The sequence below is a fragment of the Anomaloglossus baeobatrachus genome, chromosome 3, assembly GCF_048569485.1.
Source record: "Anomaloglossus baeobatrachus isolate aAnoBae1 chromosome 3, aAnoBae1.hap1, whole genome shotgun sequence".
In the NCBI taxonomy this organism is placed as follows: domain Eukaryota; kingdom Metazoa; phylum Chordata; class Amphibia; order Anura; family Aromobatidae; genus Anomaloglossus; species Anomaloglossus baeobatrachus.
Window position 1 is genome coordinate 624175983 of NC_134355.1, and position 27684 is coordinate 624203666.

General features: G+C 46.6%; 1 protein-coding gene across 1 annotated transcript in view; it reads left to right on the forward strand.

Annotated features, from left to right (window-relative positions):
* The window catches only part of GREB1 (growth regulating estrogen receptor binding 1), a 207140-nt gene that overhangs the window by 176903 nt on the left and 2553 nt on the right, over positions 1–27684 (forward strand). The window contains exons 27-31 of the mRNA XM_075341115.1: positions 8376–8550; positions 10146–10364; positions 16200–16335; positions 21016–21216; positions 26975–27113. Coding sequence (XP_075197230.1) covers positions 8376–8550; positions 10146–10364; positions 16200–16335; positions 21016–21216; positions 26975–27113 — 870 coding nt within the window. The remainder of the gene's footprint in view (positions 1–8375; positions 8551–10145; positions 10365–16199; positions 16336–21015; positions 21217–26974; positions 27114–27684) is intronic.

Genomic DNA, 27684 nt, shown 5'->3' on the forward strand with positions numbered 1-27684 from the left:
GAGGATGGCAGAAAAGTATTCTTCCAAAGACTTCAGGAGATCAGGTTACAGGCAGGCTGCTAACAGGATTCAGAAGCACTGGCCCATCAGCTGAGATGGCTTAAGCAGGTAATTGGCAGGGAACAGGGCGGGAACATAGAAGCTGAGGAATCCATATTGACTGAGGGCAAAAGTGAGGGCAACAGAACAGGAAGCAAGATGGCCTATGAAGAAAAAACAGATTAAAGCAAAATGACAAAACAAGGCAAAAAGTCAGAGAACCTCACAACAACTGGGATATGACTCATTATCAAAAAAGTTGGCCAACAAGAACATCTTGTCATCTTTGCAACCTGAACTCAAGAACATAGTTGCGGAAAGTTTAGTTGATTCCACTAAAGTTCTCCTGACACCACTCTACCTTGAGCTTGGACTGTTGGAGCAGTTTGTCAAAGCTCTACCCAAAGAAGCAAGTTTCAGGGATTGTCCAAAGCAAAACTGGAGGAAGGCATTTTTGTAGGTCCGGATATTCAGAAACTCATGAAAGACAACATGTTCGAAACAAAAATGAATGTTGAGGAAATGGCTTTTTCTTTTAAAGAAGTCGTGAAGGAATTTGTTGGCAGCAACAAAGATGCAAAATTTAATTCCATCGTAGAGCACATGCTGAAACGTTTCAAAGCCTTGGGTTGTCTGATAAATTTGAAGTTACAATTTTTACATTCCCATTTGAATGACTTTCCTGAAAACCTTGGTGCTATTAGATATGTGCAAAGAAAAAGATTTCATGAGGATATCAAGGAGATGGAACATCAATACCAAGGTTGATGGAACGTGAACATGATTGGGATGACTGTTGGAAGCTTCAGTGAGAAGATACGCAGAAAAGGTATCAAATGTACCTTTAAAGAGGAAAAGACCCAAAAATTAATTAACAGCAAAGTTTCAGAATGAATCTTCAAAAAATGTTTGTATACAGCATAATATTGTGTACATTTTTGGCTACAACAAGGATTTTTCTTGTTCATCTCGCTTGTATGTAATTTTAATGTGATGGTTCAAAAGAGAACTGTTTTTTTGAAATTAAGGCATAAGAAAACATATAAATCAGTCATTGGATTTGAAAAAAATTCATAAACCCAAATTATGCACACCTGTGTTATTGTAGTTATTATAGTGATACATGTTACTGATATAAAAACATTAGCTACATTTACTGCTTTAACATGAAAATTGCACTCATAATAATCTCTACAAGTCTCTCCAACTTTAAAAAAAAAAAAGTTTCAAACATTTTTTTATGGTCGGTGGAAAAAGGACCCTATTTTTACAGACTGGCCATCCTTGGGCGGCACCAGTGCCGTATTGTGCATGCTGAGTTCCTGAGTTTGATCCGAACAAGCTATGCACACATCTGCCGAGGTTAGGGAAGGTATCAGTGGTGAAGCTAGGCTTTTCTTTACCCAGGGCTCTAGCGGGCACTTTTGAAGATATGCAGATGGTGCATTGTGATTTGCTAACATGCAGTGGTCCATGGGAAAAATATATAGAAAAATTGCAATTTTGCTCTCAGCCAGGAGAAAGAAAAATAGAAAACAACTATCTTGTTAGGTAGATGTATGGTTTGGCTAAAATGAGTTACCTTTCTTAGGGAAGATAATATGTGTCACGCTCCCCGGGTCCTCACCCCCGCTCCCCGGCTCACCTGCCACGCTGCCCGCTCCTCAGCCCCCGGATTCCGTCCGTCCCAGGCCCCCTGGTCCCCGATCCCGGCGCCCGACGGCTTCCCAGGACCTGGCCGGCTCTCCTGCGTCCTCCTCTCAGCCTCCTTCCCTGGCTTCTGGCACCCGGGCGGCGCGCATGCGCGTTAGGGCGCGCGCGCGGTCACTGACCCTTTCTTAAAGGGCCAGCGCCCATTAACAGGAAATGAGGTTGAACAGGTACTGGGTATAAAGGGGGTCATTGTCCAAGGGGGCGGGGCCTGATCTTCGTGTTCCCTGAGCTAGGAGTCAGGTCTCCTGGTGTTTATGTGCCTGTACTCACCTATCTCTCTTTGTAGAGCCGTACCTGCCTCGCCATCCAGTCAGCCGTATCCTGAACCCCGCACACTGTCCGTCTGCCATCTGACAGTCCGTACCATCTCGGATCCCTGCGGTGACCCGTCATCTCGCTCCTGAGGTTCCGGACCCCGCCTGATATCATCTCGGCTTCCGAACCCGAGCTACGTCACCAGGACTACCATCTGTGACTCCGTGGTCCCAGGGACTCCTCCGCTGCCTTCACTTGCACGGACTGTTCTGCTGCCCATCAGTGCTTCAGCTGCCGGACTCCCTACCACCATCTTCGAGTTCGGTCCAGTGGATCCACCTCCTGGGTCTGCCCGACCGCCCGGCCGTGACAGTAAGATCAGGCCATGGATCCCGCTGCAGCACTAGCGGCCTTGCAAGAGGAACTCCAACGCCAGCATGAAGTCCAGACCCGCATGTTGCAATTTATGACCTCCGTGGACACCCGCCTGTACACGTTACAAGCATCAATGACGCCTGCGGCACCCAGGTCCCCAGCTAGGCAAGCCATGGCTCCCGCACCAGTGGCAGCCTCTTCAGATGCTTCCCGTCTCCGTTTGGCGTCACCACCTCGTTATGCTGGAGATCCCAAGACCTGCAGGGGCTTCATAAACCAGTGTTCCCTTCATTTCACGCAGCTGCCACATCTGTTCGCCTCTGACCAAGCCAAGGTCGCCTTTATAATGTCTCATCTGGAGGGCGAGGCGCTGGCGTGGATGAACCCCTTGTGGGAGAAGGAGGACCCCATGACCAAGAACCTTCAAGACTTCCTGCAGGCCTTTCGCAGCACCTTCGACGAGCCGGGACGCGCCTCTGCGTCTGCTTCATCCCTCCTCCGCCTACGTCAAGGAACACTGACGGTGGGCCAATATGCCATCCGTTTCCGTACTTTGGCTTCTGAACTCGGGTGGAATAATGAGGCCCTGACAGCCGCCTTCTGGGAAGGACTCTCGAGTCGCATCAAGGATGAGTTGGCGGGCCGTGACGTGCCCTCCACCCTAGATGCCCTGATTGCCCTAGCCACTCGAGTGGACATTCGTTTCCAGGAACGCTCCAAAGAGCTGTATCGTGAGAGACGTGCAGTACGGCACTCCCCTCCTCCACAGAAGTCCTCTGTGCCTCACTCATCAACAGCTGGGATTCCTGTCCACGAGCCCATGCAGGTTGACCGAGTACGACAGTCTGACCAACGTAGAGCAGAGCGGCTCGCCAAAGGCCTCTGCTTTTACTGCGGAGAGGGCACTCATCTCTTACGCTCCTGTCCGGAAAGGCCGGGAAACTCCAAAGCCTAGGGTTGGTAGGAGAGGCCACCCTAGGTGCTGGGACTCTCTCAGACCCAGTTATGTGGACGGTACAAGTGTCAACAGGAGAGACGCGCTTCACGGCTGAGGCATACCTCGACTCCGGAGCAGCAGGCAATTTTATCCAGCAGGCCACGGTGGACAAGTACCAGCTGCCTGTTACTCCACTCGATAAGCCCCTAGTGATTGCCTCGGTGGATGGGAGACCCCTCTCTGATACCATCTCCTGGATCACCAAGCCGGTGGAATTGCGTATAGGTGCTCTGCACACCGAGAACATCGCTCTCTACGTCCTTCCACACATGTCCCATCAAATCCTGCTGGGACTTCCTTGGTTGCGGACACACGAACCATCAGTCAGCTGGGGTACTGGCGAAATCACTCGTTGGGGCTCTGCCTGTCATGAGAGATGTCTAAAGTCCCTACAACCAATCCGACGTCCCCCGGCTCCAGAGAACCTACCGGAACTGCCCTCGGCCTATTGGTCCTTCGCGGACGTTTTTGACAAGAAGGAGTCTGAGGTACTTCCGCCACACCGTCCCTACGATTGCGCCATCGACCTGCTCCCAGGAACAACACCACCTCGAGGACGGATATATCCGTTGTCTCCAGCTGAAACCAGGGCCATGTCCACATACATCACGGAAAGCCTGGCAAAGGGATTCATCCGGAGATCCTCCTCTCCTGCGGGAGCAGGCTTCTTCTTCGTTAAGAAGAAAGAGGGTGACCTTCGCCCATGCATTGACTACCGGGGCTTGAATCAGATCACCATAAAAAACAAGTACCCCCTACCGCTCATCCCCGAATTGTTCGACCGGCTCAGAGGAGCCCGTGTGTTCACCAAACTGGATCTTCGGGGTGCCTACAACCTAGTTCGTATCCGCTCTGGGGACGAATGGAAGACCGCATTTAATACTCGCGACGGGCACTACGAATACTGCGTGATGCCCTTCGGTCTGTGTAACGCTCCTGCCGTATTCCAAGAACTGGTGAACGACATTTTCCGGGACCTCCTCTACCTCTGTGTAGTAGTTTATCTGGATGACATCCTTGTCTTCTCTCCGGACCTCCAGACCCACAGAGAGAACGTAAAGCTGGTTCTACAAAGACTGAGAGAGAATCGTCTCTACGCCAAATATGAGAAGTGCGTCTTTGAGCAGTCTTCTCTTCCTTTCCTGGGATACATCATCTCGGGTACTGGGTTGCAGATGGATCCAAAGAAGGTCTCCTCCATACTCAACTGGCCTCCTCCTTCTGGACTGAAGGCAATCCAACGGTTCCTGGGATTCGCCAACTACTACCGCCAGTTTATCCCGCACTTCTCCGCCCTGACTGCTCCTCTCTCCGCTTTGACCAAAAAGGAGGCTAAACCAAAGGACTGGTCACCTGCGGCCGACGCCGCGTTTTGCTCTTTGAAGCGAGCTTTCGCCTCCTCTCCTGTACTCCACCGACCGGAGTTAAACCGCCAGTTCACCTTGGAGGTGGATGCCTCCTCCTCAGGAGCCGGAGCAGTGCTCATGCAAAAATCCTCCTCCGGGAAGATGGTGACTTGCGGTTTCTTTTCTAAGAGCTTCTCAGCACCTGAACGGAATTACACCATCGGTGACCGAGAATTATTGGCGGTCAAACTAGCTCTGGAGGAGTGGCGTTACCTCCTGGAAGGAGCAGTGTACCCCGTGACCATCTACACGGACCACAAGAACCTGGAATACCTGCGGTCCGCTCAGCGACTGAACCCACGGCAAGCCAGGTGGTCCTTATTCTTTGCCAGGTTTGACTTCCAGCTCCACTTCCGACCCGCGGACAAGAATGTACGCGCCGATGCCTTGTCTAGGTCCCTCATGCCCATGGAGCAGGAGGAAGAGACTACCCAACCTATGATCCCTCCTAGCAAGATTGTTCCGGTGGCTCCCGTCACTCTGGCCCAAATACCACCCGGGAAGACCTATGTCTCGGAGACCGACAGGCTAAAAGTGTTACACTGGGGTCATGCCTCAAAAACAGCCGGCCATGCAGGCCAGAAGAGAACATGGGGTGCGATTGTACGCCATTACTGGTGGCCATCCCTTCGCACTGACGTCGCCGCCTTTGTCTCTGCCTGTTCCTCTTGTGCCAGGAACAAGACGCCCAAACACCTGCCCTATGGCCGTCTTCTGCCTCTACCGATACCCTCAGTTCCGTGGCAACACATAGCTATGGACTTTATTACGGACTTGCCATTGTCATCCGGACACACAGTCATATGGGTCGTGGTGGATCGGTTCTCTAAAATGGCCCATTTCGTCCCTATGGCTGGACTGCCCTCTGCTCAGGAACTCGCGGACGCCTATATACAACACATCTTCCGCTTGCATGGCTTTCCATTACACATCGTATCAGACAGAGGAACTCAGTTCACTTCCCGCTTCTGGAGGGCTCTCTGTAACCATCTGGGAGTGACTCTGGACTTTTCATCTGCATACCATCCTCAGTCTAATGGCCAGGTAGAGAGGGTCAATCAAATCTTGACCTCTTTCTTACGTCACTACGTCAATGCCCATCATGACGACTGGTCCGCCCTTCTACCTTGGGCTGAATTCTCCCACAACCACCACTTCAGTGAGTCGTCCTCCAGCTCTCCCTTCCATGTTGTTTACGGGCTTCAGCCTTCCATCCCATTGCCTGTATCCCCCTCTTCGGATGTCCCTGCTGCAGATACAGTAGCCCGTGACTTTGCAAACATTTGGGACTCTGTCAAAACGTCCCTTGGGCGTGCTTCCCTGCGGATGAAAAGACACGCCGACAAGAGACGTCTGGACCCTCCGTGTTTCTCTCCTGGAGACCTCGTCTGGCTTGCTTCCCAGTACGTCCGCCTGAAGATACCATCATACAAGCTGGGTCCTCGCTACATCGGGCCGTTTAAAGTCCTCAGCAAGATCAATGAGGTTTCCTACAAGCTACAGCTCCCGGCCACGATGAGGATACCCAACTCATTCCACGTCTCCCTGCTCAAGCCGGTTATCCTTGGTCCCTTCTCCGATGCTGCCAGTCCGGCCCCTCCACCTATTGCCGATGACGACATCTATGCGGTAAGGGATATCGTGGCCATGAAGACTGTTCGAGGTCGGCAGTTCTTCCTGGTGGACTGGGAGGGGTATGGTCCTGAGGATAGGTCTTGGGAGCCCAGGGAGAACGTGGGCACTCCTCTTATCCGTGCCTTCATGTCCCGGTTGCGGGGTGGGGGGCGTGGGGGGGGGGGTACTGTCACGCTCCCCGGGTCCTCACCCCCGCTCCCCGGCTCACCTGCCACGCTGCCCGCTCCTCAGCCCCCGGATTCCGTCCGTCCCAGGCCCCCTGGTCCCCGATCCCGGCGCCCGACGGCTTCCCAGGACCTGGCCGGCTCTCCTGCGTCCTCCTCTCAGCCTCCTTCCCTGGCTTCTGGCACCCGGGCGGCGCGCATGCGCGTTAGGCGCGCGCGCAGCGGTCACTGACCCTTTCTTAAAGGGCCAGCGCCCATTAACAGGAAATGAGGTTGAACAGGTACTGGGTATAAAGGGGGTCATTGTCCAAGGGGGCGGGGCCTGATCTTCGTGTTCCCTGAGCTAGGAGTCAGGTCTCCTGGTGTTTATGTGCCTGTACTCACCTATCTCTCTTTGTAGAGCCGTACCTGCCTCGCCATCCAGTCAGCCGTATCCTGAACCCCGCACACTGTCCGTCTGCCATCTGACAGTCCGTACCATCTCGGATCCCTGCGGTGACCCGTCATCTCGCTCCTGAGGTTCCGGACCCCGCCTGATATCATCTCGGCTTCCGAACCCGAGCTACGTCACCAGGACTACCATCTGTGACTCCGTGGTCCCAGGGACTCCTCCGCTGCCTTCACTTGCACGGACTGTTCTGCTGCCCATCAGTGCTTCAGCTGCCGGACTCCCTACCACCATCTTCGAGTTCGGTCCAGTGGATCCACCTCCTGGGTCTGCCCGACCGCCCGGCCGTGACAATATGCTTACTTCACCCAGGTGTAACGCCTGCCTGGATCCACAGACTCAGACGGGCTGTAATGGACAGGCTAGTGGGAAGCCACTCACCCAGCAGGACCCCCAGAACCCTGAAACCCTTTAACCCCTATACAGGGATTTGGAATTACACAGGGCCCTGGAGATCACTACTTGTGGAAGGCTGCAGTCTGAGAGAGTAGTCGTTAGGCAGGGTCAAATCAGGAATTGCGGAACAGGGACAGAATCGGCAGGCAAGGACGTAATCAAAAACAAGCAGAGGTCAAAACCGGATCGGGCAGCTAGGTACAAAAACAGCAGGCAGGAGGGTAGTCAGGAAACAAGCGGTAATCAGCACACGAAATCACAGAACAGGACGAAACAGGAGCCAGAATTTTCAGAACTATCTCTGGCAGAGGTCAGCAGACAGGAGGGCCATTAAAAAGGGTGTGGTGTCTTCCCATAGGCAGTAGCTGAATGATGGTACTTCAGCTGGGAGACACCCGCCACCTACAGTCAGCCAGTGGCACTGCAGATCCCCAGGAAACCCAGACCAGTGGATGAGCGGAGCCTGCGCCCACTGGCGCCACTGGCATCGACTCCTCTCCCACCACCAGCACTAACCACGACAGGAACACGGCGTCACCTGGCGATCGGAGTAGAAGTCGATGGAGCGGACTCCGGTGGTGATGTAACACCAGGGCAAAGATTTGGATTGCAGATCTAGGTCCATATCTAAATATTCTGGCTCAGTCGTTCGCTCCCTTGTTATTCATGTCTCTGCCAGACTCTTCTGTCTCTTCTAAACTCTCCCATAAAACAAAATGATCAACTGTTGGAAATCTCACGTGTTGGATCCTGCTCTCCCCCGAGTTCATCTGTAAGCGAAGAATCGGGTGGCCGCCATACATGTTACACCGATATATCCTGCCAATAACAGTGGGTTTGGCTAACTTTAGTCTAATATGTATGTGGGCATTGACATTACCCTTCAAGAGAGCAACTAACATTACCCTTTAATAAATATGCATTATCTTCTTTGCTTTAATACCTAGGGGCGGCTCATTTCTTAATCAAGGAGCTTTCATACCACAACCTGGAGCTGGAGCGCAACAGACAAGCCGAGTTTGGAGTATGCCGCCAAGACGTGTGGCCCTTCATTGTCGTAGCTGATGACTCTTGTGTCATGTGGAATACGATGGATGTGAAAGTCACTGGGGATCGTCCAAGGTACTAAAGAGCCTCACTGATTACCCTAAAATCTATGTCACAATAGTTATTTTATGGTAGAATTACTCCACCATCAATAATATGTACTGTAACACCTACAGATGGCGATCATGTCAAGTATGTTTGTCTTTTTGTGACTTAAAGAGGTCGTTTCAAAAGGTCAAAAGCGGACAGTTTTTGGTCTTATTTTATTCCCACTGCTTCCCTGAATATTCGATTTTTTTTTTTGTTTTTTTACATTCGCCATACGGTTCCAGAGATACGGACCTTTTTATTTTGTGATATTTTTTATGGCCTTTACTAAAAGGGCATGGCTAACAAGGTAATTATGCAAAACAGACTGAAAACACGTCCCTAGAGAAACCTGTGAGCCTGATTAAGAAGGCCCATATCTCTGAAAAAAACAAAACAAAACCTAAAAAAACCCGGAATAATCAGCGAAGCAGCAGGAATAAATGAAAACCAAAAACTGACCTTCTATAAAAGAACATTAACCACAGAAAATGCAAAAAATAAACAATATCCTGGCATTTCCTCTCTTAATCTCCCTTAATCTCCTCTCCTAATTCTGCGCCTGTAGAATCAGAAACACATGGTGTAGTAGTGCGTCATATGTCGGAAAGGAGTTGCAATACCAAGCAAAATTTATACGTTTTTTTTTAACATTTCTTAAATGATTATACAATAATATATGTGCTCTAAAATGCAAAAAGGAATAAAATACTAAATCAGCTCCGCTCGGGGGCTTTTACTGAAGATTAATTACATTTTGTGATTCAGAATAAAGAATTAACACCTAATAATGAAAAAGAATATATGCTTTTTATGCTATTTTAGTCCTAAGCTCCCTTTGTTGACTGTACTAGGTGTCTACGAGAAATCTTCCAGGCCCTGGACATTATGAATTAATGACTGCTTAGATGGTACTTTACTATCGGTAATGTAATTGCAGCCATTAGCTACCAGGTACCATGGCTACAAATACAGGCATACCTCGAAATTCTCCCAGGAGCTTCTTGCTTTACAATGTCTTTGCTGTGTGTTTTCAGAATGCAGCCACCAACATCCCACCATCCAATGTCTTAAAGAGATAAAACTATAGGGTGACTATATAGATGGTGTTCTCCATCACGACCCTTGTCCAGGAGAATGGATTGCATCCTTAATTCAAGCAAATTACAATGTTATGGAGGGAAATCATGGACAATAGTTGTCAATGGAACATTTTAACGCTATTGAAAACTTGAACATTCTTGAATGACTCAGCTTAGGTATCACTTACTTAGTTAAATTAATTAGGTGATCGGTGATAACTGCATTCTCAGTGCAGAAGGCATCAAAAGTGCAAGTGTCCAGACCTATGTATCCCTGTGGACACTGGCACTGCCTTTGCAATACTTTCATGCTGGCATCTTACATAAGGACATGATCACATTGTCCTCACATTGGCAAATTTGATGTTTGTGGTGTGGCAATTGGGTGCCGACGTTACAAGGACAGTATGACGAGAGCAGGTGTACGAATCCTAATCTATGCAGAAAGCATCAATGCAAATTTTTATCTTGTGACATCTATTTTTTCTGACGATCCTCCAGGGATTTTTCATGGCATGAAAGAAACGTGTCTCTAAAACATATCCTGCAACAAGTGGAGGCCACGCAGAATATTGCCCAGTATGCCATGCTCGGGATGAGGAAATGGACAAGTAAGACTAAAAGTGTAGACGTGACGGACCCCTTCGGCCGCTGCCACCTGCATGACTTCATTCTCCTCAATGTGGACCTGACACGGGACGTACAGTACAACCAGAACAGGTAGGTGGGTGGGTGGCCATCGTACTCCTCCAACCTATCCAAGGGTCCCGAATATTCTTCAAATGTTCTTCACACTGTCATGGCCCGGTTTGGGGATTTGATCCGGTGGCCTGTTGTTGCGTGCTCAGTTCCTCTTTCTACTGGGCTATTGTCTTTTTTCTTCCCTGTCCAAATGCTGATGGTTCCTGTTGTCTTGGCTTTCTTTTCTTGTTTTGCTCCTCTCCAGGTGTTTCCAATTTCCCTATCACATTCTGGGTTGGGTTATATGAGCCGTTCACTGCACATCCTTGCTGGCTGTAGCTCTAGGAGGACTTGTTTCAAGGCGTTTCAGCCTTTCAGCTTAGGGGTTCACTTTTTGGTAAAAACTGCTTGCGTGCCTGCTGTTTGCTTGTTGAGTCGGTTTGTATTCCTTCCCAGCACCTATTCCTTTCACCTTATATAAATGTTTTTAGTTTCCTCATTTTGTTTTTTTTGTCTCCTTCTGTTCACCTTCCTTTCCCCTTGTAAGCAGTGTGTGGCAGCCTCCCCTCTGGTCCTTTGGAAGGTACGAGAAACCCCTCGATGGTCGTTAGGAAATCAGGTCTAAGGTGGTGTTCTTAGTTGTGCTGTAGGGGGCAATTGGGTGCGGGTGCGTCGTCTCCCTGTAGAAGGTCTTTCCCCTTTTCTGTTACCCGTGTGTATGTACGTTCCTAACATCCACCAGAGTCATATTGCTTAACTTTCTGTGTGAGAGAAAGTGTTAACTTTTATTTACCTCCATTTCCTAGAGCCGGAGGCCGCCATTGTCATGTAGTTACCCTGTACCCATGGCAACAGCAGCGCTCATTCCTAGGAGTTTTCTTTACATTACTATATAAAGAATTGTATCCTGCTGTTTGTACAGCTCCTCTGGCCGAGGTGCAGAAGGTTATAGCAGCGGCAAAGTGTCCTGGTTTTATCCCTACATAGGAAAATACTCAAAGTGTCAGTCAGAGCGGCAACCAACCTTCATCTTCTCAGCTCAGATGTCAACAGAGGTGGCACCTACTGAGAACGGCCTGAGGATGCCACTGAGGTCTAGAAGTGATGCACACTTTGTTTTTACAATCTGATAACTGGCGTCTCCTCTTTGTATTATTGATCCTAATTGTTAGAATATAATTAATAATGTTGTTTTCTTGGACCTGCACTAATCGTCAGAATTGGGTAGTATTAACCCTGTTGGAATGGATAGGCAGCGTACAAGCTTGATTGATGCTCCTTTCATTCCCTATGGGACTGTCCAGCATTGCGCTCAGCTTTTTTCCCTAACCCCATAGAGAATGAATGGAGCGACGATCAGACATCTGACCTGTCCCTCTATTTTGTATGGGGCATTATAGTGCCCTGTTTGGAATAAAAATTCCCCATTCTTGCCAATCGGTGTGAATTTAAGCCAGTGGCGAAACCAGAGTCTGATGGGCCGCAATGCAAGATTTGGACTAGGCCCCCTTCCCTCTGCCCACATGTTGGTCAGTTGTATAGGTCCTTGTTGCATTCTAAATCCTATAAAGACATATGTAATGTCCCCCATTCTGCACTAATACCGCCCATCCTGGAATCCAACAAGGTGTATATGTCCCCCATCCTGGTGTATATGTCCCTCCATCCTGGTATATATGTCCCACATCCTGGGCCCCTTTCAGATATATATGTTCCCCATCCTGGGCCTATTCCAGGTATATATGTCCCCCATCCAGGTCCCCTTTTAGGTATATATGTCCCCCATCATGATATACATGTCCTCCATCCTAGGCCCCTTCCAGGCATATATATATCCCCCATCATGATATATATGTCCCTCATCCTGGTATATATGTCCCCCTTCTATCACTCTTCTGTAATGCATTAAAAAACCAAAAATATTCTAGTCACCCCTTCTGTGTAACATCTTCTTCTGTAGCCGGCGTGGAGGCTGATAAATTACATCGGCACGTATGCTATGGCGACACATGATGTTACTGCTGTGAATTGCCAACGTCACATAGTAAATTAGATTCCAGCTGCCATCCTCTGATTGGCCGATAGCATGTATTGCAGTTCAGGGACCCTGACAGGTCTCTGCGCCACAATACACTTCAGCTGAATGTGCCTTTTCAGATGCAGATTCAGCTAAAGTACACACGGATGTCGGTGGGCACCCCTGCAACACAAACCCGATCTCGGAAACAATTTCTATGACCATGTTCATTATGTCCCTGGTCCCAGCACTTGAACACTGACCAATCAGCAAGTTATCGCCTATCCTGTAAATAGGTGGTAACTTATTTTCACCAGACGCTTAAGTTAGTTTTAGGACAACATTCTGTTAAAAGCCCTTAGGAAAGTTTCATCATGTTATCATTTAAAGCATTCGGTGGAATAGCCGAATAATACCATGGGACTAATAAAGTGCCATATTGTACGTCATGTGTTCATTTACAGCGCTTTTGTGTTGTAAATTATGATACATTTTTTTGTCCGAGGTCAACCAAGCTAAACTCCGCACACTTTTCAAAATTGTCTGGCGCTGGCGTAAACACACAAAAAGTTGTAACGTTTTTGGGCAACTAAGGGGTATGCAAAAATTGTGCAATATTTCTGTTTTACACTAGATTCATGGTGCAAAGTGTTTAATATCAAAAATAGCAACAAAAAGAGGAGATAAAAACTCTCCCAAAAATGTAATATACTCACAGCAAAAAAGAGGGCAACCAGTCCAGTTAGCCCAGGCCAACACATCTAATGCACCAACAGAATGCAGACAAAGCCCTCAATATGATGGACGCTTGTGAAGCGTCCATCATATTGAGGGCTTTGTCTGCATTCTGTTGGTGCATTAGATGTTCAAACTGTTTAATGAATCGGCCCAATGATTGCAGATTTATCATTATAATCTAATAGAGGGGGTTAACCATTCAGTGGAGCCTGGATTAGTAGCCATGTCAGTAATCCCTGACTGTTGGATGCAAGTTTGCGTATCTCCGCTTACCTGACATCCTTGGCTCTTCTTCTGATTTGCTTGCCTGGCTTGATGTTATCAGTGTGGTGTGATGTACACAGAAAGGCGCTAATGAAAAGAAGAGCCACTGATGATGTCAGGTAAACGGCGATATGTAAGCTCCCATCCAGCCGTCAAGGAATACTGACCTGTGTGCTGGATCAGGATCCCGCGAATGCATTCTCCCATCTTTCTCAGTCTGGACAGTTATAAAAGTGGTTTGTGTTGTTTGATAAATCTTTAAAACCACCTACTCTAAGTTTACAACACTTATTTGTTGGCTAATTTTGGTCCAGAAATTTGCATCACAATTTTGCTGCATTTTTTTCGTACATGGGTTTGCACAATAGACCATGCCTAGGGAGAAGCGAGTATACTAGTTACTACTCGGTACTCGCCGAGTAGTACGGTATTCGGGCTACTCGTTACTCCAGGAGCATCCTTGTAATTACTCGTTAGGAGTAGTGAGTCCAATGTAAGTCAATGGGAAATGTGAGTAATTGTCTGCTGGACCCTACAAAGCGGTCTGGGGGCTGAGTAAAAGGCTGAAATGGATGCATGATTGTTTAAAAGCCGCGGGCATTTTTAAGCAATCAGCTGATGCACGCTCCCAGCCGGGGTCCTTCGCTCCCCGCTTCCTGGTGCTGCGCTCCCCGCCCAGTCCTAACTTAGGACAATTACTCGCATTTCCCATTGACTTGCATTGGACTCGCTACTTGTAACGAGTAACTGAGTAGTAGGACCTACTCGTTACGAGTAAGACCTACTCGTCCCCTCTGACTGGTCCCCCTGAACCACCTACATATCGGTAAGCAATATCTGCTGGCTTCGTTTGCCTTGGTCCCTTATGGAGCTGAATTTTTCACTATGAATTTCTCTACCGGATTGTCTACAACGTCTTCTTAGCTCTCGAGGTCTACGGACATTTTTCTTTCACCTGCATTCTGTTTCATATGTGGCCATGCATCTATTTAGTACTTTTCTGGGTGGGTGTACATATATTTACTAGAAATAGGTGGCTATCATAATTTCATATATATCATATGAGATTCCTGATATAGCCTTCCTATTCTCTATCCTTTACTACGCCGCACTCTATATAGCCGGAGACATTTGCCATATTTTCTGCATACTGAGACTTTCTCCTGATTATGTTCATTTTAATAGTTTGGGTGATTCACGGGGACCTCATGCATTTTCCCCGGATCTATACTTCTTAAATGTTTTCTACATGTATTTGTAAATGTCTGTATTAAAATGATTAAATATTAGCACGCAAGTACTCCGCTTTTCTTGTTTATATACTCGTTACGAGTATAGCGAGTCCAAGTATTTCACTACTCGCTCATCCCTAACCATGTCCCTTTTCCAGTAATCCACTAGGGTATGGTTTCCTATCTGGCAAGGCTCAATAAATATGGGGCAAGTCATGAAAAACATAATTGACTTTTCACCTAAATTACACCATTTGAATGAATTCTGGCATATTTAGCTTAGCAAATCTCTCCTTATTAAGGCAATCCAATATTTTGGATCTAGGCAATGCTGGAAGGTCATAAATATAAATGGGGTCATGTATCAATAATTTTCTCAAAATTTTAAAGTGGTTATCCATTTTAAAGAATTTATTTTTGTTAGAAGGGTCCCCTGATGATAAACTTAGAATGTTTTGTTACTGAAACTCTTAGGGGTACGCTGCGACATCGCTACCGCAATATCGTCGGGATCAAATTGAAAGTGCCGCAAATCCGGCGCTGGTAATGACGTCGCAACGTGTAAAGCCTAGATGCGCCGATAAACGATGACAAAAGCGTCGTAAATCGGTGATCTGTGTAGCGTCGGTCATTTTCATAATGTTGCACCAATAGGAGATACGATGTTGTTCCTCATTCCTGCGGCAGCACACATCGCTGTGTGTGAAGCCGCAGGAGCGAGGAACATCTCCTTACCTGCCTCCACCAGCTATGCGGAAGGAAGGAGCTGGGCGGGATGTTACGTCCCGCTCATCTCCGCCCCTCTGCTTCTATTGGCCGCCTGCCGTGTGACGTCGCTGTGACACCACACGACCCGCCCCCTTAGGAAGGAGGCGGGTCGCCGGCCAGAGCGACGTCGCAGGGCAGGTAAGTGCATCTGAAGATGCCGTAGCGATAATGTTTGCTACGGCAGCTATCACAAGATATCGCATGTGCGATGGGGGCGGCTACTATGGCGCTCGGCATCGCTAGCTGATGCTAGCGATGTCGCAGCGTGCAAAGTTCCCCTTAGTGATCATCTATCTGCAATCTGTTAGAAAATCCAGGAGTGAGCCTTGAATTTCGCTACAGCTCCTCCGCAGGGCAAATGGAGCATTACATGGATATATCCTCCACAGACATGCCAGGTTCTCCGCACCATGACAGGAAGATGTCGGCTATGCTGCCAGGTCATCTTTACTGCACAATGAACGCTGTGAAAACAAAATGCCCTAAACATAATAACGGGAATTGAGTTTTATTTTTTGCTATTTCTCCGCACCTGAAATTTTTAAGTACATTTTAGATTTGAATGACACTTTTTACCATAAAATTAATCTCACAAGTATTGGAAAAATGAATGGGAAAAATGGTATGTTACTTGGGAAGAAGGGGGGGGGAATGAAAGAACAAAATAAGTTGATCGGCTAGGAAAAGGTTAAATTGATTATTTTCCTCTTACATATTGCACAGTAATTCCTCACTGCATCTCTATATAAGATGGCATATGAAGGTTCACCAGACTCCGCTGTGATTTGCGAGGTCTTCTGTCTTTGTACGGCTCCTTCATGATTGATGATCATGTCCCTGTGTTTGCCATGTCAGGTTCACGTGTGATGACGTTGACTTTAATCTACGAGTGAACAGCTCGGGGCTGCTCGTCTGTCGCTTTAATCGCTTCAATGTCATGAAGAAGCAGATTGCAGTTGGAGGACAGCGCTCTCTGCACATCAAACCAAAGGTAATGGCCATCACATCTCCGGCGCCTGCAGCCGTCATCGCTAAGTCTTTTGTCATCCTGCGGTATAAAAGGGGAACACAGAATGTGCACTAGATTCTGCGATGGGGTATTGATCCAGGGAACTAGTCTGTGGAGTCGAGAAGGAATTTGTCTCCTAAAATGGCGCCCCATGAGTTTTTTTGCTCCTGGATCAACATTTTAGGTTAGGTCATGGGTTGAACTCCATGGATTTAAGTCTACTTTCAATCTTAAACAGTATGAATGTAAAGGTGGCAACACGTTAAAGGGGCAGGACAAGGTTAGAATAAAGTCCAGGTGGTATTTAGTATTGGAGCTAAGCTCCATTCACTTGAATAAGAGCTAAACTGGAGACATGTAGCAATGCTAAATACTCAGGTTGGCTAATAAACATTGGTGGGGCACACAACGTCTTTTTCTGGGGGGCCCGCTCCAAGACCCATCTAGTAAAGTGCCAAGAAACCGCTCAAAACAATAAACATGCATTTCTAAGAACCAGTCACTGTGTATGTGTTCAGACCCTTGAGCGTCTTTTAAGCATTTCAAGTTTCTAAAAACAGCAAGCAACGAAATGAGGTGGCCCGATCATTCTTCAGGTGGCGTTCACTCTGAAGACCGTCTATACTTTACAATACAAGGCAAAGAGAAGACTTACCTAGTTATGTGTAAAGAGGGGAAGCAGAAGCGAGAGGCATCGGCTTGGTTTAGACTCAGTTAATTTTAATTTTATTCATTTATATAGCGCTATTAATTCCACAGCCCAATGGGGGATCACAATCTAGAGTCCCTATCTGTATGTCTTTTGGAGTGTGGGAGGAAACCCACGCAAACACGGGGAGAACATACAAACTCCTTGCAGATGGTGTCCTTGGTGGGATTTGAACCCAAAACCCCAGCACTGCAAGACTGCAGTGCTAACCACTGAGCCACCACAAGACTGCAGTGCTAACCACTGAGTCACTGTGCCGCACTCAGTTCAGCTTTTCCATAACCAGCACTGGGTTTAGACAAAGTGGGGCCCTGGGCAAAAGGTTAGAGTGGGGCCCTAAATGCTCACATATTGCACCATCACACTCAACCATTCAGATTGCATTTACATGTGCTGAGTTCAGACCGTTAAACGAGCGCTATCGACAATATTGAAGTCATTCAGTGCTTGTTTCCTGGCCTTGATGAAGGATGATGGGCATAAGATGAACACTGGTAGATCAGTCTGTCTCCTACAGTATCATGGTATCAGCAGCGCATCTGCAGTCTGCACCGGGCCATGTGCTGCTGAGAACAATGATTTTTGTTCCACCACAAACAATCCAATCACCAGATGTATAAGCAGCATTTTTCTTGTTCGTTGGATAATTGCCGACATGTTTACACCTATGAACTCTTATCTGTGCATCCGGGATTTATAAATGGATATTACATACACATAGTATGTGACACAAACACTGTATATTACACACACACACGTGTACACACACACATGATGCATTCATACAAAGAACACATACGTACAGACACATATACAACTACCAGGAGCCCATGTATTCTCACATGCTCTAGTATATACCACTAGGAGCCCATACTTTCTGATGTCCTAATTAATATATACCATCAGGACAGTAGCCCATCCATTCTAGCCTCAACCACACACACACACACACACATATATATACACACACACACACACATATATATATATATATACACACACACACACATATATATATACACACACACACACACACATATATACACACACACACACACACACACATATATATACACACACACACACACATATATATACACACACACACACATATATATATACACACACACACACACATATATATACACACACACACACATATATATATATACACACACACACACACACATATATACACACACACATATATATACACACACACACACACACACACACACACACAGACAGAGGCACACACCAGGACTTACCACTCTCCCATCTCCTCTTTAGCTCTTCCCGGTCCCGCAGAGTTGAGGACCTGTGGTGACATCACAGTCAGTTACATGATCGTGATGTCACCAAAGGTCCTCAAGCAGTTTCCACATTGGAAGCTACACTGATAATGGTATTATCAATGTAGTTCCTGCTGTTGATGCTGGTTTTCCGGCTCTGTGCAAATGCTTAGTTTTCCCCACTCTAATGCTGGCCCTGTCCATTAAGTCAGTGATATATATATATATAGATTTACATAAAAATAATGTTGAATGAAGAAAAAACCTAAACAATGCAGATGTTTTTTGGCTGTATTAAGGGAAACCTGTCATCAAGTTTCACGTTTTGCTATGTAATCTAAAAGCAGCATGATTAGGGGCAGAGAGCCTAATTTCATGGATGTACCACTTGTTGGGCGACTTGCTGTCATGTTAAAACAGTCAGTTTTTTTCTGCTGCAGATTTAGCAGTGCTCAGAATGCTGAGCTCTGTATAATCCCGCCCAGACCACTGTTTGGTAGCTTCTTTGTGCACTGTACATGGACAGAAAGCTGACAATCAGTGGTGGGGATGTGGTTATACAGAGCAGTTGAATAAGAGGCACGAAACACCTAGTCCTGAAGTGATATTCTCCTGCTGATAAAACACTGATTTTATTGAAACAGCAAGCGACTGATGGATGATGTTGAAGGAAAGAAGGTACGGTCTATTAGTTTTCAGAATTTGATTCCTTTTGTTCAGCAGTGAGTTAATCTACTTCCATGGTTTAGGTGTAGTAGTACATATAGTAGAGACACTAACCTCTATTTTTCCTTGTTGTGTTACTTTATGGGGTGACTGCTGCAGCTCTGTCCTTTTCCAGTTATCAGATTTAGCTGGGTAGTAGAATGGTTTAAAGGTGGTAAAGGATCCATTGGGTGCTCTGTTCTCTGGGAGGTAAATTATTCCACTTCACACAAATTGTTGAAAAGTAGTCGAGTTCATTACTGATGAGCATAAAACAATTCACAAACCAGTTTTCAGCTCTGGACTTTATCAGGTAGTCAGGACTCAGGAGAGAGACCTGTCGGCTAAATCTATAGCTGACATCTAGCTAATGTGAATGGTGGCCTTAAAGTGAATCTGTCACCAGTTTTTTGCTACCCCATCTGAGAGCAGCATAATGTAGGGGCAGAGACCCTGATTTCAGCAATATATCACTTACTGAGCTGCTTGCTGCAGTTTTGATAACATTTCTGCATATCTACAAGTTCTCTGAATGCTAAGCACTGGATAACTCCGCCCACATCACTGATAGGTAGCTTTTTGTGCATAGACAGAAAAGGGGTGTGGTTGTACTATCTGGCAGCAGGCCAAATAGTCCTCTAGAGATAATCTCCTGCTGATAAAACAGTTTTGTCAAAAATACAGCAAGCGACACATCAGTGGAATCAGGGTCTCTGCCCCTATATTATGCTGCCCTCAGAATATTTGGCAAAAGCCTGGTGACAGATCCCCTTTAAAAATATGTTCACATCACATTTATCCTCCATATTTACAATGTACGGCGGGAAACTCCCAACATACTTTGAAATCTTTCTTGCCAGGCAGATGGTGAACAAGTGCTTGTGTTGGGCTATGTGTTATATATTGGTAGTCTAATATATAAAGCTGAGTGTATGTATGTGTGTATGTCCGCTATAGGAATCCGCACTGTCACATTTACAATCACGAAATTTTGCACAGACACCCCATGTGACCCAGGGAACGTTATAGACTTATGTTTTGACAGAGGGGGGAAAGAGACAGAGGGGGAAAGAGGCAGAGGGGGAAAGAGGCAGAGGGGGAAAGAGGCAGAGGGGGAAAGAGGCAGAGGGGGATAGAGGCAGAGGGGGATAGAGGCAGAGGGGGATAGAGGCAGAGGGGGATAGAGGCAGAGGGGGATAGAGGCAGAGGAAAAAAGAGACAGACCTGGAACGAGACAGACAGACACAGAGATAGAGTGACAGACAGAGAGACTGATATAGAAACAGACAGCGAGATAGACACAAACAGACAGACTGGATAGACTGACACACAGACAGAAATAGAGAGACAGATCTGAGACAGACTGGGAAAGAGACAGTTACTATCCCAGGCAACGCCCGGGTACTACAGCTAGTCTGTTATAAAGCTGATATATAAGACATATGCTTTTTTTATAAGAAGTGTATTGGTGAAAGATGCCGGTGTGTGATCAGTTTGACATGACCTTTTCACTAGCTTTTCGTGACGTAGCCATTAAATGGCTTCCAATAAAGCCTGACATTAGACAGGGGCATTTATCACCCGCAGGTAATGACATCAGAACAATGGATACTTCAGGAAAAATTGCACTTTATATCTGTGACAGTGTCTCATATTAGTTTATGGGTGATTGTATCCTCACCGCCTCTCCTGCAAGATAAATGGAGGCTGAAAACTCAAAGGCAAGAAATCCTGATATACATCTATGGCTCCCTAATTTATTTATTTTTTTGCTATCTTTACTCGTAAAGTATATTTATTTGGATCAGATATTATTTATTTGTAATTTTTTCCCCGAAATGTACAATTTTATCTCTGTTCTGCAATCGTCATGCAAAAAATAGCAACATAATGTGCAATTTTACAGTAATTTCCTGATTATTTTGCTTTAATTATATATCTGGATTTCTCCTCCAGGTCCTTGATTCGTCGCTGTCTGTTTCCTCTGCTCACTACATCTGCGCTCCTGACAGCAAACACACCATCCTGGCTGCCCCCGCTCAGCTGCTGCTGGAGAAATTCCTCCATTTCCACAGTCACCGATTCTTTCCTCTGTCCGTGAATAATCGCAGCCACCCGGTCCTCGTAGTAGATTGTTACCTAAACCTTGGACCCCAGGTACCGTGTTGCTCCAAAAATAGACAGGGTCTTATATTTTTTTTTTTTGCTACAAAAGATGGGCTAGGGCTTATGTGACGCCCTGGACTAGCCAGGTAGTCACATACATAACACCATACACCCCCCCCCCACCCTAGACAGTAACAACAGTCAGACAAAAAACCCTTGTTGCCTCCCTCCAGGGTCTGATGTCCACACCAGGTGGGGCGGAGCCAGGCGGTTGGCCCCACCCACCGAGGAGTTCACAGGCCTGGAGGCGGGAAAAGTGACAGATCAGTTTTGGAGGTGAAAGTGAGAGGAGTGAAACGTCTGCGTGTGCCTGGGTAGGAGGCCAGGCACTGACAGCAAGGTTGGCAGACGGTGGTGGCCATCTGCAGGAGTTGGTGGAACTCCGCAGAGCCGTAAGGATCAGGGTCGGGCGTCGGCCCACCGGTACCGGACTGGGGAACAGAGTGAAGCTAAGCACACAGGCAGGGCCATCGGACCCTGACCAGGCTCGGAGCCGCCGTCAATAGTCAAATCCGAATGTGACAGGAACCCCAGGGGTTTCCTAAGAACCAAGTCCCGATTGAAGGCAACAGTCCACCCAGAGAGGATATACAGCCACCGCCACAGGCTAGAGATCCAAGGGCCAGCGCCTGTGGGCAAAACGGGCTTCTACGGCACCTATACGCCAGGGAGCGGACTACCGGTGGGCAACCACAGGAGTCAAGAACATCTTCACAGGTGCAGGGAAAGACAGCCATCATCAGCCGTCCGGGGAGAGCACAACAACAACACTGCAGCCAGCTGCGGGACCCGTCCATCCAGCCGTTTTGGTTTACCAGAGGCTTTGTCAGTGATTGTCTGAGTGAGTACACCAGTGCCGTCCGGCACCGCGCCGTCCCTGCAACCCTGCACCCCAGCCATCCAGCCTCCCCATTACATCACCGGGCCCCGGGATCACCAACCCCCTTACCCATGGAGGGGACAACATCCTAGCATCTCTCCCGGGAACCCCATTACCAGCAGCGGTGGTGCCATCATCACCACGTCCCGTGGGTGACGTCACGAACAATCTCCCTAAACATACCACCCCCTTTTCACTCACGGGTGAGGAGCGCTGCTCGAGTTACCGGGTCCGGTCCACCGTTCGAGCCACCGAGCAGCAGCAGCAGAAGCCCCGGACCCGAGCGTAGCGAGCGCGTCCCCTCCGCTCGCGACACTTATTTTCAGGGGATGTCTTATTTTTTCCATTAACAACATTCCACATTTATTCAAATTTTATTCAAATATAATCGTATTGCATTCTGAAATATAACTCTCCAAACTTTGTCTATTTATCTACAGTTGTGCTCAAAAGTTAACACACCCCGGCAGATTTTTTGCTTTCTTGTCCTTTTTTCAGAGAAGATCAATGATAACACAAAATCTTTTTTTTCACTCATGGTTAGTGGTTGAGTGAAGCCATTTATTGTCAGACTACTGTGTTTTCTATTTTTAAATCATAATGATAACCAAAAACATTCAAATGACCCTGATCAAAAGTTCACATACCCCAGTTCTGAATACCGTGTATTGTCCTCTCTAACATCAATGACAGCTTGGAGTCTTTTGTGGTAGTTCTGGATGAGGCTCTTTATTTTCTCAGATGGTAAAGCTGCCCATTCTTCTTGGCAGAAATCCTCCAGTTCCTATAAATTCCTGGGCTTTCTTGCATGAACTGCGTGTTTAAGTTCTCCCCAGAGTGGCTCAATGATATTGAGGTCAGGAGACTGAGATGGCCACTCCAGAACCTTCACTTTGTTCTGCTGTAGCCAATGACAGTTCGCCTTGGCCTTGTGTTTTAGATCCTTCTCATGTTGGAACGTCCAAGTACATCCCATGCGCAGGTTACGGGCTGATGAGTGGAAATTTGCCTCCAGTATTTGCTGATAATGTGCTGCATTCATCTTTCCTTCAACTTTGACCAAGTTTCCTGTGCCTTTGTAGCTCACACATCCTCACATCATCATCATCGAGCCACCTCCGTACTTTACAGTAGGAATGGTGATCCTTTCATCATAGGCCTTGTTGACACCTCTCCAAATGTAACGTTTATGGTTGTGGCCAAGAAGTTTGATTTTGGTATCACCACTCCAAATTACCTTGTTCCAGAAGTTTGGAGGCTTGTCTCTGTGCTGTTTTGTGTATTGTAGGTGAGATACTTTGTGGCATTTGTGCAGTAAGGGCTTTCTTCTGGTGACTCGATCACGCAACCCATTTTTCTTCAAGCGACTCACCCTAATGCCAGCCCTTTATGTAACTAGGACTTATTTTTGAAGTAGGGTTTATATTTAAAGCATACTCCAAAAATCCTGTAAAATCATGCTAGGGGTAGGTCTTAATTTAGGGGAAACAAAGTTCATAGAGCACAATCATCCAAAAATGATTGATGACACCTAATGTTAAAAAAAGGCATTTCCATCTATGAGAATTTTTTTTGAGTTTCAGGTTATAAATTGCTGCATACAAACCTACTTGTCTTTTGAGTGAATAGGGATGTTTAATCCCATCTGCCCATCTGGGAACATCCTCCTACCCACCCCTGACCCAGCCCAGAACATCCTCTTTAGGGCTAGGTTTCCCGTAACCCCTTCCCTTTACCATCAGGTACTCCCCAAATTTGTCTGGATTGCTTCTGAAAATTTGGGTCTGTCCCGGGACATTTGGGATCGTTGGCAGGTGATTTCTTTTTCCTCAAAAAACGCTCCATTCTTGTACATGAGTTTTCTCTGTTATTGGAACTCCACACCATTACGATGAAAAAACCCTATGGCCCCTTTCACACTGCGTTCCGTTATCCATTCAATGGTCCCGTCGGGGCATCTGTCTGAATGGGTTCCGGACGTATATGCCGATGGGACCATAACTATAATGGTGCAGACGGAGTCACCGTGTGCTCTGCCGTGTACCATTTTTGGGAGTATACGCTTTCCGGAGGCGGACACCCAGACAGGACCACTGAACGGAAATTGGAATGCAGTGTGAAGGTGGCCTAAGGGGCACTTTGCACACTATGACATTGCAGGTGCGATGTCGGTGGGGTCAAATTGAAAGTGACGCACGTCCGACATCGCAAGCGACATCGTAGTGTGTAAAGCCTAGATGATACGATTAACGAGCGCAAAAGCGTCGTAATCGTATCATCGGTATAGCGTCAGCGTAATCCATAATTACGCTGACGCGACAGTCCGATGTTGTCCCTCGCTCCTGCAGCAGCACACATCGCTGTGTGTGAAGCCGCAGGTGCGAGGAACATCTCCTACCGGCGTCACCGTGGCTCCTGTAGGATATGCGGAAGGAAGGAGGTGGGTGGGATGTTTACATCCCGTTCATCTCCGCCCCTCTGCTCCTATTGGCCGCCTGCCGTGTGACATCACAGTGACGCCACACGACCCGCCCCCTTAATAAGGAGGCGGGTCGCCGGCCAGAGCGACGTCCCAGGACATGTGAGTTCATGTGAAGCTGCCGTAGCGATAATGTTCGCTACGGCAGCTATCACAAGGATATCGCAGCTGCGACGGGGGCGGGGACTATCGCGCTCGGCATCGCAGCATCGGCTTGCAATGTTGCAGCGTGCAAAGTACCCCCAAGTCTCAAGGCAAGACTCATCCATGTATAAGAAGGGAGATGTTTCTAGAAATAAAATGAGAATCTGATTTCATTAAACCGCATAATAAAGGAAGAGGATAAATTAAAAACATTTGCTAATAAACACCATGGATCCTTTGAGACACACTTTATTCTTGTATTGTTTGCATTGACATTTCCGTACATCTGTGCGTGTGCTTGCTTTATGGCAGCTGCAGAGATAAGTGTCAAGGGACTAGAGACCAGAGAGAGGCAGATAATCACATTCAGAGGCCTAAGTCTATGTGCACCTGACGCAAAAGCGTCCCATAAATAAACATACTCAAAACAACACGTGCCATCTTATTTCACATCTTTTAACCACTTCAGGGTTCAGAAAAGTGATTATAAGAAGTGGCATGCTTCTTTTAGATGGATTCCGCTAGGAAGCCTCCAGCTCTCTCTACTTCATAGTATAGAGTGAAAAATGTGGCAAGAATTTTGGTAACACCGCTAGTAAAGCCGCTTCAGGAAAATGATCACCGGTGTTTTCCTGGAATGGCTTCCCCTAGAAAGGCTTGGTGGCTTTGCTGATATCTAGGAGACGCCATGTGCACTTAGTGTTAAGCTCTGTATTTACACTAAAGGTAATCTCGGACGAGTGTTCCTAAATACTCTTGTTCATTGGATGAAATGATCTTTAGTGCAGTGCAAATGATCATTGTTCCTGGTGATACATCATCCTGTGTAAACAGGACTCACTGCCAACATCCAAGGCAGCCTATGCGCACGGAGCTATCTATTGCAATTCGCTCACTGTTTATCGTTTACTGCTGTCTGCCTCTGAAAACACGCTGTAAAACGATCGCCAATTGGTAAAGATTTACTGATTGGTTGCAAATCCAGTCAGTCTGTGTAAAGGAGTCCTTTAATGTGTATATAGTTTTACTAATCTGCTTTATCAAAACCTTCTGCACTGTATGAGATGACTCTGCTGATTTTGTCCAAATCTGTACTGCAAAGTGGAAAAGTGATTAGCAGTAAATTGATGATTTAGTGCTTGCTAAATATTTTCTAAACCGTTATATGAAGAGTCGTAGAAAAAAATAAAGAGAGATGCGCAAATCTGTGGAGGTTAAAAGTAGCTAAAAGTTTGGTTCAGTACCCAAACTTGACCCAAAACTGACCCTGGACCCTCAACCCCATATAAGTCAATGGAGACTCGAACTTATGTGCTGCAAAATAGCTGTAAAATGGTCAATCGAGGGACAAACCAGGGCAATCAAGAAGAGTCGTGTAAAGCACCAGAATTGGCACATCTATGCTCCACTTTTGAGGTCGTTGCGCACTGGTATTCTTAGGCTGGGATGGGCCATATAACCACGACCCTTCCCACCCTGATAATACCAGCCCACAGCTGTCTGTTTTACCTTTTTTTATTATTATTATTATTATTAATAATAATAATAATATTATTATTATAGCGCCATTTTTTCCATGGCACTTTACATGTGGAAAGGGGTACACATAGTAGTGTATAATAATCATAAATAACACAAGCCACAGACTGGTACAGGAGGATAGAGGACCCTGCCCGCGAGGGCTCACAGTCTACAAGGGATGTGAGAGGATACAGTAGGTGAGGGTAGAGATGGTCGTGCGGCACTATATCAGACTGAGGGTTACCTTGGCTGGTTATCAAAATTAGGGTGGACTCCACACCATTTTTTTTTACATGATTTATTTAAATAAAAAAAAAATGGTTTGGGATCCCCTCTATTTTTGATAACCAGCCAAGGTAAAGCAGACAGCTGAGGACTGCAGGCTGCATCTGCTGCTTTATCCACTCTGGTTATCAAAAAAATAGGCGGGAGCCCATTTTATTTATTTTTTTTTAATCTTTATTATTCAAAGCGACCTACAGTCATCATCTGCTTGTAATGAAGCTTGATGATTGGCTGTGCTGCAGCCTTTCAACAAACTTTATTAACATACGAATGAACACCAATCTTTTTTTTAAAGTCCAAGTTCGAGTCCCAGCCCGGGACACCCAGTGTCCGGTACTAACCCTGAACTTTACAGTTCTGACTTGCTCATCCCAAAAAATAAAGCAAAATATAATTTGTAATATTGCAAACAGTAGATAGAATCTTTCTTTTTTTTTCAGATTTCGGTTTGTTATGTCAGCTCGCGGCCTCACTCCATTAACATTAGCTGCCCGGACCTGATGTTCAGCGGGCTCCTGCTGCACCTCTGCGACTCTTTTGTTTTGGCCAGTTTCTTGAAGAAGTTTCAGTTCCTTAAAGGTAAATCAGGCTCGGAGAGCGCACAATCCTCGCTGCTGTAAGCCCTCAAAACATAAGTCTCTTGATGCAGATTAGGCATAAAATATCACAAGCCGCCATCATAATTATTTTGTGTTTCTTCATTAAAGGAACGTTCTAGCGCTGGTATTAAGCAGAGGGTCCTGGGTGAAGTCTACTATACCCCAGAGATTACACCATGTAATTAGATTTTCCAGAGCAATGTGAATGAAAACAAACACCTTGAAGGTCTGTTCAGAGGGTTTAATTAGGATACGGATCCTCTGTGACATTAGTATTTCCAGGTCACGGCTTCGAGAAAAAAGACTGGTAGAAAAATTATGTGGCCGCTTATGTTGCTCAATGGGTTCATGATTGACACATATAAAGTGGTGTGATTTTAGAGTTTAACTCTTACATCTCGCCCAGTGCCTTAAAAGAAAGGTAGAATTAAAATGGGCCCCTCCTTATGGTGCCAGCATTTACCTCCTGAGACAGAATGGCCTTTTTTTATGATCCTTGGGCTAATTACCAATTCTCAACTACATCAAAACATGAGAATATCTTTCCACCC